General features: G+C 43.5%; 2 protein-coding genes across 2 annotated transcripts in view; one reads left to right on the forward strand and one right to left on the reverse strand.

Annotated features, from left to right (window-relative positions):
* The window catches only part of LOC119445797 (vacuolar protein sorting-associated protein 53 homolog), a 33,774-nt gene extending 29,117 nt beyond the window's left edge, over window positions 1–4,657 (reverse strand). Inside the window, exons 1-5 of the mRNA XM_037710080.2 lie at window positions 4,266–4,657; window positions 3,413–3,543; window positions 2,868–3,021; window positions 2,258–2,373; window positions 528–647 (exon numbers count right to left, since the gene is read on the reverse strand). Coding sequence (XP_037566008.1) covers window positions 528–647; window positions 2,258–2,373; window positions 2,868–3,021; window positions 3,413–3,543; window positions 4,266–4,373 — 629 coding nt within the window. The 5' untranslated portion in view covers window positions 4,374–4,657. The remainder of the gene's footprint in view (window positions 1–527; window positions 648–2,257; window positions 2,374–2,867; window positions 3,022–3,412; window positions 3,544–4,265) is intronic.
* Window positions 4,658–5,198: 541 nt separating this feature from the next.
* Window positions 5,199–14,934, forward strand: LOC119445802 (COP9 signalosome complex subunit 6). The gene is made up of 4 exons (XM_037710084.2): window positions 5,199–5,695; window positions 7,182–7,508; window positions 10,394–10,675; window positions 14,519–14,934. The coding sequence occupies exons 1-4, from the start codon at window positions 5,411–5,413 to the stop codon at window positions 14,555–14,557; spliced, it is 933 nt and encodes a 310-aa protein (XP_037566012.1). The 5' UTR covers window positions 5,199–5,410; the 3' UTR covers window positions 14,558–14,934.
* The last annotated feature ends 69 nt before the right edge of the window (window positions 14,935–15,003 follow it).

The following is a 15,003-nucleotide window of genomic DNA, read 5'->3' on the forward strand; positions in this document are numbered from 1 at the left end:
AATCAACAAATTCTTTTTTTTTTTTTTTTGCCGTGTCAGCTGTTATCAATTCTTTTAACACATAAGGTTCTCAAATTTCTATCACTTCTCCTGCTAAGTGCTGATTAACACAAGCCCTTTCAATATATATATAAAAAAAGAACGCATGCACTTAATAATGGCAGACATTAAGCAGTGTTCACGATGAAAGGCAACAAGACGGAGAGACTTATGCTAACAGTGTGCAAGCAAGATGGAATGCGCCACCACACGTGCAAACAAGAAAATCGCATTACAGAATCAAAACATGAAAAGGTTTCACAGAAAGATGAAGTGATCAACACAACATTGCTTGAACAAGGAATGTCGCCAGAATCAACTGTTTTGACAAGAAAACTTGTCTTTGTGAGAGCACAGACAGGTTGTGATGAAGGCAAGTCTCTGTGTTGAACCATTGGCTCAACCACTGTTGATCATTACAGAATCAAGTCACACGCAGCATCTCCATACGGAGGAGAAAGAAAAAAACGGAGGTCTATTTGGCTTACTCATCAGCCAGCTTGCGTATCTGTGGAATGGCCATGTAGGGTTGAAAGTGGTCCAGCACGTTGACCACACCTTGAAGGAGGTTGGCCACTTCTCCATACTGGCGCTTGCGGCTCAGCTTCCTGCACGGTAGAGGTTATACAAAGGTCAACATGCAATTGCACATTCAAGCCCTCTTGGATTCAAGCAAGTGATAAAGCAGTGCTCCAATATTTCTAGAGTGTCACTTTTACCAACACTATAGCTTTTTAAAGTGGAAAGACAGAGCAGAAACCACCTAAGGATGATTGTCAAAGTCAACTGATAGCAGACCTGCTGAGATATGCTGTGGGGACACTTATTGGTTGGTCCTGTCGATTAATGCTATGAGACAGTGTGGGTGCGGTGATGATGCACAGCCCCCAGGGTCGGTTTGCATTGGAAACCGCATTAAAACCCACGTGGGGACACATATGATGACCTGGTATGAGGATCGGTCCACCGGATCACTGTCTCCAGGAACAGCCCAGCTTACTCGACCAGACAGTCATTTATGCAAAGTCAGAAGAAGAGCCTAACAATGTGCCACTTAAATAAGCAAGGACACAAGGACATAATTTTAAATGTACTACTCCACTCTTTTATGCACAGGAGGTCCCCATACAGCTCTACTGCTGGAGGACCGCTTCCTGTGTATTCCAGTATGAATATACGCCACTGAGTTACGTGAATAAACTGAAACTGAAACACACAGGCTCATTGGTGCTACTTCTTTCAAAATACACAACCAGCTTCTGATTGCATCTTGAGGTGCACTCAACAGGTGGATGATAAATAAATCAGCAGACTTAAGGGATTCCCACGGCTTAATTCTTGCTGAGGCCTCTGAAATACATGCACAGGTGCCGTAACTATCAGAGACGATGTGGTGCGCGAAACCCCGCACAAATTACCCAACTGCCAAAGCTTCGTGATAGAGTAACCAGCTCCTAACAACACATTTCTGTAGGGATATGAGTTCAAATGCCATTGCCGGTTGTGGGCAGTTTTTATTTTTCTCTCTCTCTCTCTCATCACCCATCAAACTTGTGCAAGGGTGAGGAGTTGGTTTGATGATGACGATAGCAGTCATTGTTATAATTGAAAGCACCAATGGACTGACAAAACAAACACAGTTTTGTGTTTTAAGTGCTGCGGCAGTAAAAGATAACCCTGGTCCATTCCAAAACACATGTAAACGCAAAATTAAGCTTAGTCGATTACATTGTATTTTCCTTCAGAACTAACTTTGTCTTCATGCAGGAGTGAAGGAGCATGCATGAGCAAGCCCAACCAAGGAAATCGTCTGCAGGTTTCCTGTGCTGTGTTCTATCGCGATGAACCTTTGGAAGTCATACTTGTTTGACACCTGTGCTGCAGTCAGCGGTTTTTCACCTGCTCTGTTTTGATTTGTCACTGCATAAATGGTTTGGTGTTCTGGCTCCATTGTGCCTGTAAGTTGCTGTACTGTATGTGATGTGCCTTTCCAGTTACGGCCATAATGGAGTATTCTGAGCTCTCCTCAATGCAGAAGTGTCTCACAAAATTTACACGGAAGTTATTATCTGAATGAAAGCAGACATAAACCATAATAAGTGTGTACAGAGCTGAGAATGAGCTGCCTCCCAGTGATAGATTTGAAAAACTATGCTAAACGAACCAGCCTTGGCACAGTTAGGCATGAAACATTGCAAGTAGGGAGCGTAAAACATACTTGAGCCCGTCAACCCCCTCCACAAGCATGTGCAGATGGTTCAGCGTCGTTATAGAGGCTGTCAGGTGCCGCTTGGCATTGTCCAATTGCTTGATATCCCGTGTGATCTCCTTCACCTGTGCTCACAGATAGAGAGAGAAACATATGTAGAGACAACATAAATAGAAACATGAAAATAATAATAAGAAGAAGAAGAATAAAAAAAAAAGAAAATACACTGCCTAAGTCTTGTGTGCTGTCCACAAATGCAGAGCTCCTGGAGCACACCTCACGCTCCAATGGAGCGGGAGGGTGAGCTACACTGTCCCTCTTAATATCTGTGGCCAATCACTGGAGTGACAAAAGTTACATAAGGGTATTCAGTAGCAGGTATGGTCATGTGTGCAGTGGCTTCATAACTTCCGAGAAAGACTGCAGTTATCTTTTATGATGTTTTAACCAAACATAGACTCATTACAGTTAGCTACCAAGTAGGACAGCAATGAACACTGTCATCAGCTTTCGGTGATCAATGTGCACGGGTGCAGGAACCGGCCAATTCCGAACACTTATTAACACTTATTCTTAACACTTATTGCCTGCATCTCAAGTTCACAAGCTCCGGGCATACCATGTGTTCAGACTTCTCGGCTTTCTCCTTGATGTCACGGATGCAAAGAAACAGCTGGTGAATGGAGCGCTGTGCCTCTTCCAAGGATGCCCGTCCATCTGACCCAAGGTTGCTCTGGCCACGGACGACTGTCCTGATCTGGTCATCCAAACGTCTGCACAGAAAGCCGCCTCTTAAACTTGGGGGCAGTCGTGGACCACGGCTACGTACACAGGTGAACAACTAAGGTGAAACCTCATGAACAATCCACAAAGAATGGGCAAGGTCCTCACAACTGTAGAGCAAGTCTCTGGTCCCAGAAAGCTCTTAAATTAACTGCTGTTCAACTGTTCTGCTGCGCTCCCTGGGTCTCTAAGGGCAGCATTTACCGAAACAGCTTTCTCTCGGCAACAGCGCAATGTTGTCCTCAGAAAAACTTAAAATGACAAACCATCAAACTCTTAAACCTTACAATGTTCGCAACAGCTGTGGCACGGCTACAGTGTATTCTTTCTTAAACTCGCAGCTATAGGCCCACTTTAAATAGGCAAGATAACCATGCATACCTGATCTTTGTCTTCATTCGTGCTATGACCTCATCAACATTGGCAAGTGACTGTTCCGTAGGAAACAATGTGTTGATATAGTCCACGGGATTGAAGTTGGGGCTGTCCAACGGGTCTGTACTGGGAAATACCTGCACAATTATAACGAAACGGATAAAACAGATTCTCAGCGCCACGCAATAAAGTGCCATATGCGTATATGTACGTATGCTAAGCGCCAACATTGGATCACAGCAACGCTAGCTATTTTGTGTATGTTAGTGCATATTTCTCAGCGGAATACACGGCGCCATATGAGCTATTCGATCTAAGGTTGTTGTCGATCTAAGTTGTCCTTTGAAAATTAGTTTAGGATCAGAATTGTCGCGCATAGTTCGCAGGGTTAAAGACCCATAGACATTTTACATATATATATATATATATATATATATATATATATATATATATTTTTTTTAATTCTCAGCTGTGATCGCCATTCTTGGTTTCATTTACGTGTGTGCCCATACCAAGACCTGGTTCACAGCTAGGTGTTTTCGTTACACTGCATAAGACTTTTGCTAAAGTTTGATATAGCTGGCTCGATCCTAAACAAGTAACGAGCCAGAGGAGGAGCTGAATGGTACGACCAGATAACTAGCTGATCTCTCTCCCATATCTAGCTATAGGAGCTCTATAATCTACGAAAGTGAAAGGGGGGAATCTGCTAGCAGCCGGAAAGGAGCCGGTGATCCAGATTATACTGTTTAGTCACTTTCTTGTGGACCAACCGACACTTTCCAAGTTAAGCTTGTCGTCATCAAGAAATTATCACAGCCTCACCACCACACTGTATAGCTTGTACAAATCAACTCACTTGTTCTATGGCAGCCTGAACTTCGGGTGGAAAGTTCACAAACGCGTTGAGGGCATCTTCGTCCACGATAATGTCGTCGTCCAGCTCGATGCCCATTGCGTTGGCCATGTCGTCTTGCTACGCTGGAACACACTGTCTTGGCAATTGCAGATCATGCAGTGCTAGCTCCTGCGACTCGGTCAGGGTCCTCCACAACGCGTCGGTGCCTGAATTCTCGTTTTATTGAAGCCGGCATGACATCAACAGACCGAGAAACATCAACACGGCGGCAGACGGCGGGTTCCAGACGACCAGCCGCAAAATGTTTTCGGTTTTCTTAATTTAATAAAAAGTAGCGGTGCAACTTCCTACACCCTTTAGAAGCAGCTCTCTCCCCTTGCGAAGTTACAGCCGGACGGGTACATTTTGTACACAGAGGTGCGTTTACTCTAATATACTAAACTTTAGCGCATGGTTTTTACGTAAGAACTAGTAGTTCGCTAATTTTAGTGAAATTAAGTTTATATTTTTAAATAAATAAAGTATATTAAAGATTTGCTTCTGTATAGTTTATTTTTATTCATTTTTACGTTTACTTGTGAAAATTATTTTCTAAGGATTTGGTAAAATGTGAAATTAAGGCCTTAGCATAGCCAAGACATTTACTGTCAACAGTGGTAGAATTGCTAAGTTTTGTAGTGCACAACGCACCAACGCATCATTCGTTTTTAAAAACAAACTACTACAACAGCTCTAATAATACAGTTCACAAGTTGTCGCGCCATCTATACCCAAATAAACTAACTGATATTGTTTTGCAAGTTGCAATATTGTTAAAGTTATTCGTTAACTGTTTTGTTCCTAGTTTACGCAAACACCTGTTGTTTAAAAAGTTGTGCACTCCTATATTTGGAAAGGACGCTTCGCAACTGGTGCACATAAAGCAGTGTGTACTATGACTAGACGGTAGCCGACAGTGGTAGCCGATGAGAGCCGTCGTCCGTAAGAAGCGTTCAATGTGGGTCCGGTAGCTGGTTTGATTGAGCGAAGCGTTAGCTCTGCGCGCGACGCGTTTGTGAAGCCGCTGTCCAAAAAAAAAAAAAAAAAAAAGGGCCGGGCTAACCGTCGAGTTGTGCAGAACTACTTTGACAAGGCCGTTAACCGTCATGGAGGTGGACGAGGCACCAGCAAATGTGATGGCTGCTTCGGGCACCACAGGCAGTGTGTGTGTCTCGTTGCATCCGCTAGTGATTATGAACATCTCCGAGCACTGGACGCGAATAAAGGCCCAGGAGGGCAAGGCGCAGCAAGTGATTGGTGCCCTCATTGGCAAGCAGAAAGGTCGCAGCATCGAAGTCATGAACTCCTTCGAGCTCGTGTTCAACACCATTGAGGGGAACATTGTGATTGACAACGACTACTACAATGTCAAGGAGCAGCAGTTCAAGCAGGTACCCGTGTATAATTCCAGCAATGATATATAGAGGAAGTGTCAAAGGTCATTGTTTATTTACCGTGTGACAGCTTTCTTCAATCCATGGTTGCTGTACCATTTTGAAAACGTCGTCCTGTCACTGCTGTGTGCTATAGAAGGGGCCGAGGTTACTGTACCCGTTGCACCCTCGTGTAAGTTGACCCACGTTCAGAAAGAGTTTATTTCCACACGGAGCAACGCACCCAATGTCGTGCGTCTCCGTTGTGTTTAGCAATGGACACATGTCGTTGTTTACTAGCACGCTTCGTCTGTTCCAGCCTTTGCGGCTGGGAACAGTAGCGCTGTGCGATTCGTAATACCAACATGAGTGTACTCAAAAAATTTATTCTGGTGGTTAGAATAGAGTATTTATTGTGGGATGACAAGTGAAAACCTCGAGATGATGTCATTCAGACCACAGAATGGCAGTGTCTTAATCGATGTTTGTGCAACACGCAGTGTAGACGCATATAGTGTCACCGTATTCTGCACCATACTGCCAGTCATAACCTTTAGTGAGCCGAATGGGTTTTTAGATGTTTGGGCGCGTCACATCCTAATCTACATTTGTGGTACATGATTGAAGCACACAGTTGGACACCCTACATAAAACACTAGTGCAGCAGCTCATGCCATACTCGTAGCTAAGTCTGCAGCCATTGCAGTTAAGAAGAGGTACAAAAATCCATCTGTAGAGATATCGGGAGGTGACCTACATTTTATTGCAATGCTCTTCTGCTTTTCAGCTTTCCTGGTACGAAGGTTACATCTGCATTTGAAATAGTTACTATAGTCTCTGATACTACCTCTTCACAATGCTCGTGATTTGTGGGAGTGTGACACCCTCTCATAATCCTGATTCTCACGCATGCTAGTGCCTAGCAGAGCACTACCTCAGTGCAGGATTCTTGTGGTGCTTCAATGTGTGGATGATGCACTTGCATTCATTTTAACAAGTGCTGTGCTTACCTCAAGAGACATGCCATATTCGCTTGCACATTTATTTTGTGCAGAGCCAGCTTGGCGGGTTCTAAGTACCTTAATCTAGAACTCAAGCTAGAATTCTTACATCTGCCTGAATTTGTTAGTGTGTCACTTTAACCTTTCCCGTTCTACAGGAACTGACAAAAACTGCCAAATTTTCCTAAAATAGGATGAGCAGGCAGCCATGTTTCTAATGCAAGCATTCAAGCAACACAAAAGAAAAGCTACACATGTGCCACTAACATTGACAAGTGCCTCCATCTAGTGTTGGAAACTGAAGCCGGCGGATATACTTGTCATCGGTTCACACAGCAAGCTATTCTACCTTATGGCGACTGTATTCGTCAGCAGTAGAGAAGGGTTAAAGAACCCCCAGCGTTCAAAATTAACACAGTTCCCTGGACTGTAACATCTCCTGCATCCTAGCAGTGACTTTGGGGCATAAAATGCCATCATTCAAACAAGCACCTGCATTACAGGTGTTCAGCGACCTGGACTTTCTCGGCTGGTACACAACAGGAGGTCCACCGACCGAGTCAGACATCCAGGTGCACCGGCAGATATGCTGCATCAACGAGAGTCCCGTGCTGCTCAAGCTGAACCCGCAGGCACGTCACAGTCAGCTGCCCGTGGCCATGTACGAGTCAGTCATCGACTTGGTCAATGGGCAGGCCACCATGCTTTTCGTCGAGCTGCCCTATACGTTGGCCACTGAGGAGGCTGAGCGCATTGGTCTCGACCACATGGCACGCATGTCAGCTGCCGGCGAGTCTGGCGAAAGCTCCCTTGTTGCCCAGCACTTGCAGGTGGGTGTTTCGTAAGTAGCGGTGGACAGCCCTTGTTCTGTTCATATTTGCCCTTAGCTCACTAAGAGTGTTTGCTGGGCAAAAAATCTATTTAGGGGCATTGTGTCATGCATGCAAATATAAATCGGTCCACATTGAGATACAAACACACGGGCCCTGGATTCGTGTCCCCCTTTTTTTTTCTGTGTGTCCGTGGGTTGTTCTGTTCTATCCGTTCCATGTGCTATGTGCCATATCTTGCTGTGTGTTCTTACTTTGACCGACCCTTTAAAATGTTGTCTGTGGCAGATGGCACAATTTCCCCTTTCTATGTTGGTTGCTTGAATCACCATTATTTGCAGAACAAGTCACGATGTTCATTTGGCCAACTGACCAAATTCTGCTAAATAAATTATTAATCGTTTACTTTAGGGCACATATTTCAAATGTGTAATTAATGAAGCTGCATAAGTTTAACTTAATTCCTGAGAGTAATGCCAGTTTTAGGTATCGAAAATGTGCTACGAGACACTATAGTTGTTTCAGTTAATAGTTTCCCATTGTCTTTCCGTGCACACTGCAGGCCACAACTAATACGAACATCGAGGAATTTCATAGCACATATTGGGGATGGCTACCTTGAAACAGCTGCCAATCTCAGGGATTCTGCTAAATGGATATTACGACCCTGCATTAGTTCTGTGTTTGCAACACTTGCCTCAAAGTGAACAATTTTGTAATTAGTGAGATTTGGTTAGTTACCGAACCAAAGACTGCAGTTTGTCATTAAAGTAAGGCCTGCCTCTCCAAGGACTAATCTACCTGGAGAGGAGGAATGGCATTATCGGCCATAGCTTATTTAAAAAAAAAAATAAAACCTATTAGAAGTTGAAAAAAAAATGAAAATATGCAAACTTCAGTGACTCCTCCGACGCTGAACTCAATTACGGTGACAGCAGAATGACAACAACACTTAATTGACAGATATTTAACACAGCAATGTTTTCAAGGGGAGCACTGGCAATAACTGCTCCACTGAAAGCTGCACAGTGAACGACTGGTGCACCACACACCAGCTAACCTGCATGATCAATGTTGTAAGTGGTTTTAATGTAGAACGCTCTTAGAGTAGGCGCCACCATCTTCTCAAGAAAAACTTCTTTGCAATGCACTGAACATCATCTTCCTCTGTTACAGTATTGCCTGCCATCACCTCTGATATAGTATTTGCGCAGGCACCAATACTCTCAGACTCTGAGTTGGGCATAAAACCCCAGCACAAATTGCTAAGCACGAGAGTACATAGCATAGTAGCTCAGTGGTCAGTGCATCCAGCTTCCAACTGCACATTGGCGCAGGTGCATGAGATCGATCTGCAGTCTCATTAGTGGGCAAAGATTTGTTTTTCTTTGCCACATGGTGAGTGTGAAGACGAGGAGGTGGTGAGGTGAGGATGTGGCCAAACGACAATGGTGCAATATTGACGACAACAGCGTAATGCTGAAGACAGATCAAACTCGGTTTCAAGCTCTTAGCTCTGTCACAGTAAAAAACACAAATGGAATATGTACACGGTCTTTAAAGTTTAACTAACAGTAATTTTAATAAAGTAGTTCATGCGCTTTGGTAGACACAATTTTTGCGAGCAAATAAATTCATCAAATGCATAATTAGCAACAACTTCGTCATTAATTTTCTTGCTATCACGATTGTGGTGTGCGTTTATATTTGAAATCTTAAGACAATCGTATTTGAAGACAACTTCACTTTGTTGGATTCTCTGGAGCACTTCTGTTCTGAGATATTCTTCCGTCTGAATATCTCGGAATATGGTAGTTGTAACGAGCTGAAAGCTGAGTGGTGTCGAGTAAATGTCAACCCTCGTTGCTTCGGCATGGCAGTAGCACAGGGGACATCGACTCAGAAGCAGAGACGCGAGGCAGTGAGCACCAGTCTTCTATAGGCAGAAAGAAGACACAGCCTCCACAGCAGCACACAGCCTCCACAGCAAACTGTTTATTTTTGAGCCCTTCTGATAGCCCACAGATCTCTTGAGTCCTGTTATCACCATGATCATTTGCTGTGATGCCTCGGCGGCGCTCGTGAACAGTTACAGAAGTCCTTGCAACTGCGGTGGTTGGCGAGACTTGTTGACATTGTTGAAATGAAACACGCTACTAAGGCACGAGAACACACGAAAAGGACACACATGACATGCGAGTTGTCAGTTTGCACATTTCGCTTAAGCATGTACAACCAACTAGCCCTTCCAACCTTAGATCGTTTATACTCGCGGACAGTTTTCCCTGGAAATGAAGGGAAAGCTACAGTGGACGGAGGTTCTGCAAATGTGTCACTGCAGCAAGTATTCAGGCAGCGTTTGACAGCGCTTTTGGTTTCTTGGAGCAGATACTGAATCAGCGTAACTTCTTCGTGTAACTGTTTTGCATTTGCCGTAACACAAAAGAGGAAAGCAGAAAAATGAGTGAAATTTAACACTCAGTGGTGTGGTTTGGCTTATTTTGCTTTTTGTAAATGAGATGTTTATGTTTTCACTCCCCTAGCTAACGTAGATGAGAATGAGGGACTCTTCTCGGGAGTGCTCTTACTCGTGCGTGCGTGCTTTGCCTTCATAGCTTTTCTTCATTGGGACAGAAAAGTTGTCTATGGGTATGATCGAAAAAGATAAAAACAGCGCAAAGACGATGATACACAGAAGAAGTAGCACAGACCACAGGCGCTGTGTGGTGTGTGTTAACACTGTCAGCGCCATGTACTTATGTACTTCTTCTGTGTATTGTGGTTCTTGCACTGTTTTTACCTTTTTTGATCATGCTTAACCAACTAGTCCAGCCTTGCGCCCTTCTCCATGAGTATAGTTGTCTACAGCGAAAGCGTGCGTGCAGGCCCAGCACAGCGCCATCAAGATGCTGCACAGCAGGGTGCGCCTGGTGCTGGAATATGTGAAGGCAGTGTCCGCGGGCACCCTGCCGGCCAACCATGAAGTACTGCGAGATGCGTTCAGCCTCTGCCACCGGCTGCCCGTGTTGCACACGCCCAGCTTTCAAGGCCAGTTCTACAACCAGTGCAATGATGTGGCCCTCATGACCTACCTGGGCACCCTCACCAAGGGCTGCAACACCATCAACCAGTTCGTCAACAAGTTCAACCTCCTGTACGACCGACAGGTGCGTTTGGGGCGACGCTATTGGTTCTTAGCCTGACTTGCACCTGCTCCTCATTCGGTCTAGTTGCCACAGAGTAGCTTTGGCCGCTGCTTTTCAAGAGTATATAGTTGGTCCACTTGGTTTGTGTTCAGCATCCGGAACAGTGTAAGCGACAAGGCGAGGAGGTGTTCTGTTTGTCTTTCTTGCGTCTGTTACAGTCTGCACTTCTGTCCATGTTGTGCATCATTTAGGACATCATGGCTAGGGATCACATTGGTGTATGCAACTATTGCTTGGTAAGGAACAGTAAGGTGTCAGTCTGCCTGCTTTATTGTGCACTGGTGACTGTGGCACAGAAATGTGGGGCATAGTTGTCTGTACATGTGCAGTAACAACTGTCAACCCGTTTTCAAATTTTTAGTGCATCCATTGTGACATGATTTGCACTTCTTGATTTGGAAATTGCATATTCATTCCTGTATGTTGGAAAGCTTAAGGTTTTAGATTGTTTAACAACATGTTGAAATGGTGACTTGGCAACAAATTTTGTCAGAAGTTTGCAGATCGGTTACATATAGCAGTAGCATTATAGAGTTGCAGGTTTTGACTGTAGGTTGCAGCTAAAATGAAAACAGATCCAATACAACTCTCAGAGTTCTGCTGTCAAGACAACTGATTTCTGTGATCCCATTCACCCTTATTTTATTCCCTCACAGACGTATGCATTTCAAAAAACCTTTTTCTGCATTTAATTCTTAGCAAGACTGATATTCTAAAACAGAATAGAAATTAGTAAACCCAAATTAGTAAATTAGTAGACAGAGGTGTCAGCATCAGTGGCTACCTAAAAGCTTTCCTGCTCTCCACCACTTCGGTAATGTTCCATATTCGATGCTTGCAGTGTAAAGATGTGTGATGTGCGTCTCGCAAGTTCTTCAGCGCTCTTCTCTGATGGCTGCTTTCATTTGTGGCAGCTCCTTCTCGTGCTCTTCCCCAAACACTGTGCTCATCAGCAGCCGCCCTTGTCTTAAAATAATAAAAAAATAATAATAATTTGAGCTTTAAATTAATAAATTACCCTACTGCAATAGCAAGAAAGCCACTTTCACTGTAAGAAGAGGCTTGATAAGCTAGAAAAAGTGCAATAAACAAAGTACAGGTGGGATTGCTGCCTTGAGGTTTCCACACCAGCTCTTCCTGACGACATGGTGTCTGCTCAGGCCCAGTTAATTTGTCATCGGTTAAGGATGGACTAGTACAATATTACCACAACTGCGTATTACGTAGACGTCCTACGACTACTAAGCCAATGACAGAACTTGGCAAGTTTCAATAGCTTTCAGAGCCGCAATGGTCCGACTATGAAAAATTACCTTGTACTCCATGTCGTCACACCGATGTACCAATGCTGGGCATTTCGGCAAGAAATTCAAAAAATGGAAATGTCGACCTTCATTTTCTCTTCTCATTAATCAACTTATTCAAGTGAAATTAATGAAAAGTTTTGATAGAGTGGTTTATCAGTCTAAACTGACTTAGTGTTTCACGGTAATGTCCTCTTAACGGTTACAGAAGTTATCATTTCTCTTCGGGAAGAGTTGCTTACATATCTTCTTGCTGCAGGTTGAACCAGAATCTAGCTGAAAAAAAAAAATTAACCCTTTTCTGTGCTTTGAACGAGATCAGCTTGTCTTCATTATTCTACACGTAACTGCTTCGACGAGTGCAGCTTTCCCATTGCAATTCTTGCATGCCTTCTAGTGTGTCAGGCCTGCTGGGCTCATACTGTCTGTTTAATGCTTTGATCGCAAATGGCAGCATGCAATGTTAAAATAATTCGGAAGCACGGTGTTACAGAGAGCGTGACATGTGCGTCCAATGTTTAAAAAAAATAAGGAAAGCTGTGGATATGTACTGCTGTAGTTTTAGTTATGATGAAACACAGTTTTGCTTTGAAAGTGAGCCACTTCCCATTTCCAAACGTAGCTATATTTCGAGATCACCTTTGCTGAACGTTTCCTCCAGGCATTCTGAAGTTGTGAAGAAAGGGAATAGCCATGTTGTGCCTCAAGTCTTCACTCGCCAGTCGCATGTGCACAAGATTAGCATCAGCTTTAGTGTGCACGCTCCACATTTATTAGAAGCAGGATTTCCTTGTGTTGTTGTAGCCACTGTCTTGGAACACTTAAAAAGTTTATGATGTCTTTCAGTTCACACATGGTTGTGGAAAACATTAGGGAGAGTCGTGGGTATACTTTACATTCACTCTCTGCCACATAGACTCAAGAAAGTAGAGAGTTGTTACAGTGTAAACATCGGGCCATAAGTTAGAAAGACAAGCGTAACCTTGCAGAAAAGGAAGGAGCAGTTGAATGACAAAAAAGGACCTGAGAGGTGTTATGCAAAGCATACTAATAACAAGTTCTCAGAATGCCGAATGGGCGCAGTTTATTAAGTTCCTTTTAGCTGCGGTCACTTTTACATAGGGCAGACGGGCCATTGCATCAATCAGAAAGCATTATCATCAGCCTATTTTTATGTCCACTGCAGGACGTAGGCCTCTCCCAGTGATCTCTAGTTACCTCTGTCTTGCGCTAGCCGATTCCAACTTGTGCCTGCCAATTTCCTAATTTCATCATCCCACATAGTTCTCTACTGACCTCTACTGCGTTTCCAGAAAGCATAAACAATTGTTAACTGCGTGGGACATAGCCTAAACTTTTGTAGTACTGTCCCAATTGTAAGTGTACTCCAAAATTTGCAGACAGTATAGTTCCAGTCAGACATAGAAAAAAGAAGTGCGCCTTATGGTCGGGGCATGGCGTATTCTTAATAGGAGTAGCACATGCATAAGTCAGTCGACGATTATTTTGCACACAGAGTAACTGTCATGCTTAAAGTTATTTTTCAAGAATACCCAAACATGTCCATAATTGGAAGGTTGTGTGATAAGTTTGTGGCTTTCTTGTCTGCCACTGTGCGACTTTTCAGCTGATAGTCAGTGTTTATGTTGTCATTCTCATTCTACTTGAGCCCGCATTTGCATTCCTGCCTTTGCATACTATGGACACAAGAGAACTGTACAGTACCACAGTAAGGCAACGGACAATGGTGGACCATTAAGCGATCCTGCATGGCAGCTTTCATGGCGACAGCTATTCTCTGGTTGGGGAACGAGTTATCGTGTAGTGCATTTCTTTGGTCACGTGGTCTGTCATCACAGAGTGGTGGATAATACTGTAATAGTACTACTAAAAACGCCTTTCAGAGAAAATGTCAGTGTGGTGTCAGCACATTGCGAATAACATAACTGTGTTGTGGACTGCTTGTGCAAGCACATTTACCTGAGGAAATGGAAGTTGCCTTCAGCTGTTATCATTACATTTCGTTCACTCTTAAAAGTAGACAGCCACATAGTGTTTCGTTTCAACAAAAGTGACTTGCTATATCCATTGGAAGGGAAGCCTTGCTTTGTTAAATCAAGGTAACATATTTCTATGGAGATTTTAAGTGGATTTTTTTGTATTCATTATTGCTATAACAAGGTTCAAATGTATGTTAAATCATTACTATTGTAAACAGCGAAAGAAAGCCCACTACATGACTAGCATTGTCGGTGTGTACGTAATGGCACTGCTACATACTTCTGACACACCGAGCTTGCATAACACTTTGGAGTATAGGTCCAATGAGAAGGGTTTTAGAAGTGTGCAACTTGTCTAAAACATCATTATTTTGTTATATGCTCATCATTTTGAGTTATGACAAAGCTAGTAATCCATGAATGGAGCTTTAACATGTGAAACATTCAATCAGTTTAAATCGTGGTCATAGTCAATGTATATATTTTTTCCCTTTATACAGGGCATGGGACGACGCATGGGTCGGGGACTTTTCTTCTAGAAACAGTGCCGTTCTTCGAGTGACAGCACAAAATGGAAGCGCAGCAAACAAGCCCAACAAGCAAGCTCACTTGCCGTGCGATATCGCCACCGGCTGGACAAAAAAGAAACTCTCAGGACCAGTAAATCCTGCTCGTCAACGCTCCCATCTGTTGTGCACGCCTGTGAGCAGACTGTGCTTCTCTCTTTTGTTTTTTTCTTTTAAATCTTGTGATGCAGTTGGCATTGCAGCACTACATACAAGCAACAGCTCAGTGCGTGTGCGAAGCAGTCATTCAAATTCGTCGGAAACAGTGTTGTTTCACTTCTTTTTTCTATTTGAGTAAAGGCAACAATTTTTGGCCGAGGCGAGCGGTAATAAATGAAGTGGTGAACACATCCTGCTTCTGTACTTTTTTTCTTTCTCATGAAAGGTCAAATAATACCCGCAGAAGATTTCTTTTTAGA

This window comes from Dermacentor silvarum, chromosome 3 (assembly GCF_013339745.2).
Source record: "Dermacentor silvarum isolate Dsil-2018 chromosome 3, BIME_Dsil_1.4, whole genome shotgun sequence".
Classification (NCBI taxonomy): domain Eukaryota; kingdom Metazoa; phylum Arthropoda; class Arachnida; order Ixodida; family Ixodidae; genus Dermacentor; species Dermacentor silvarum.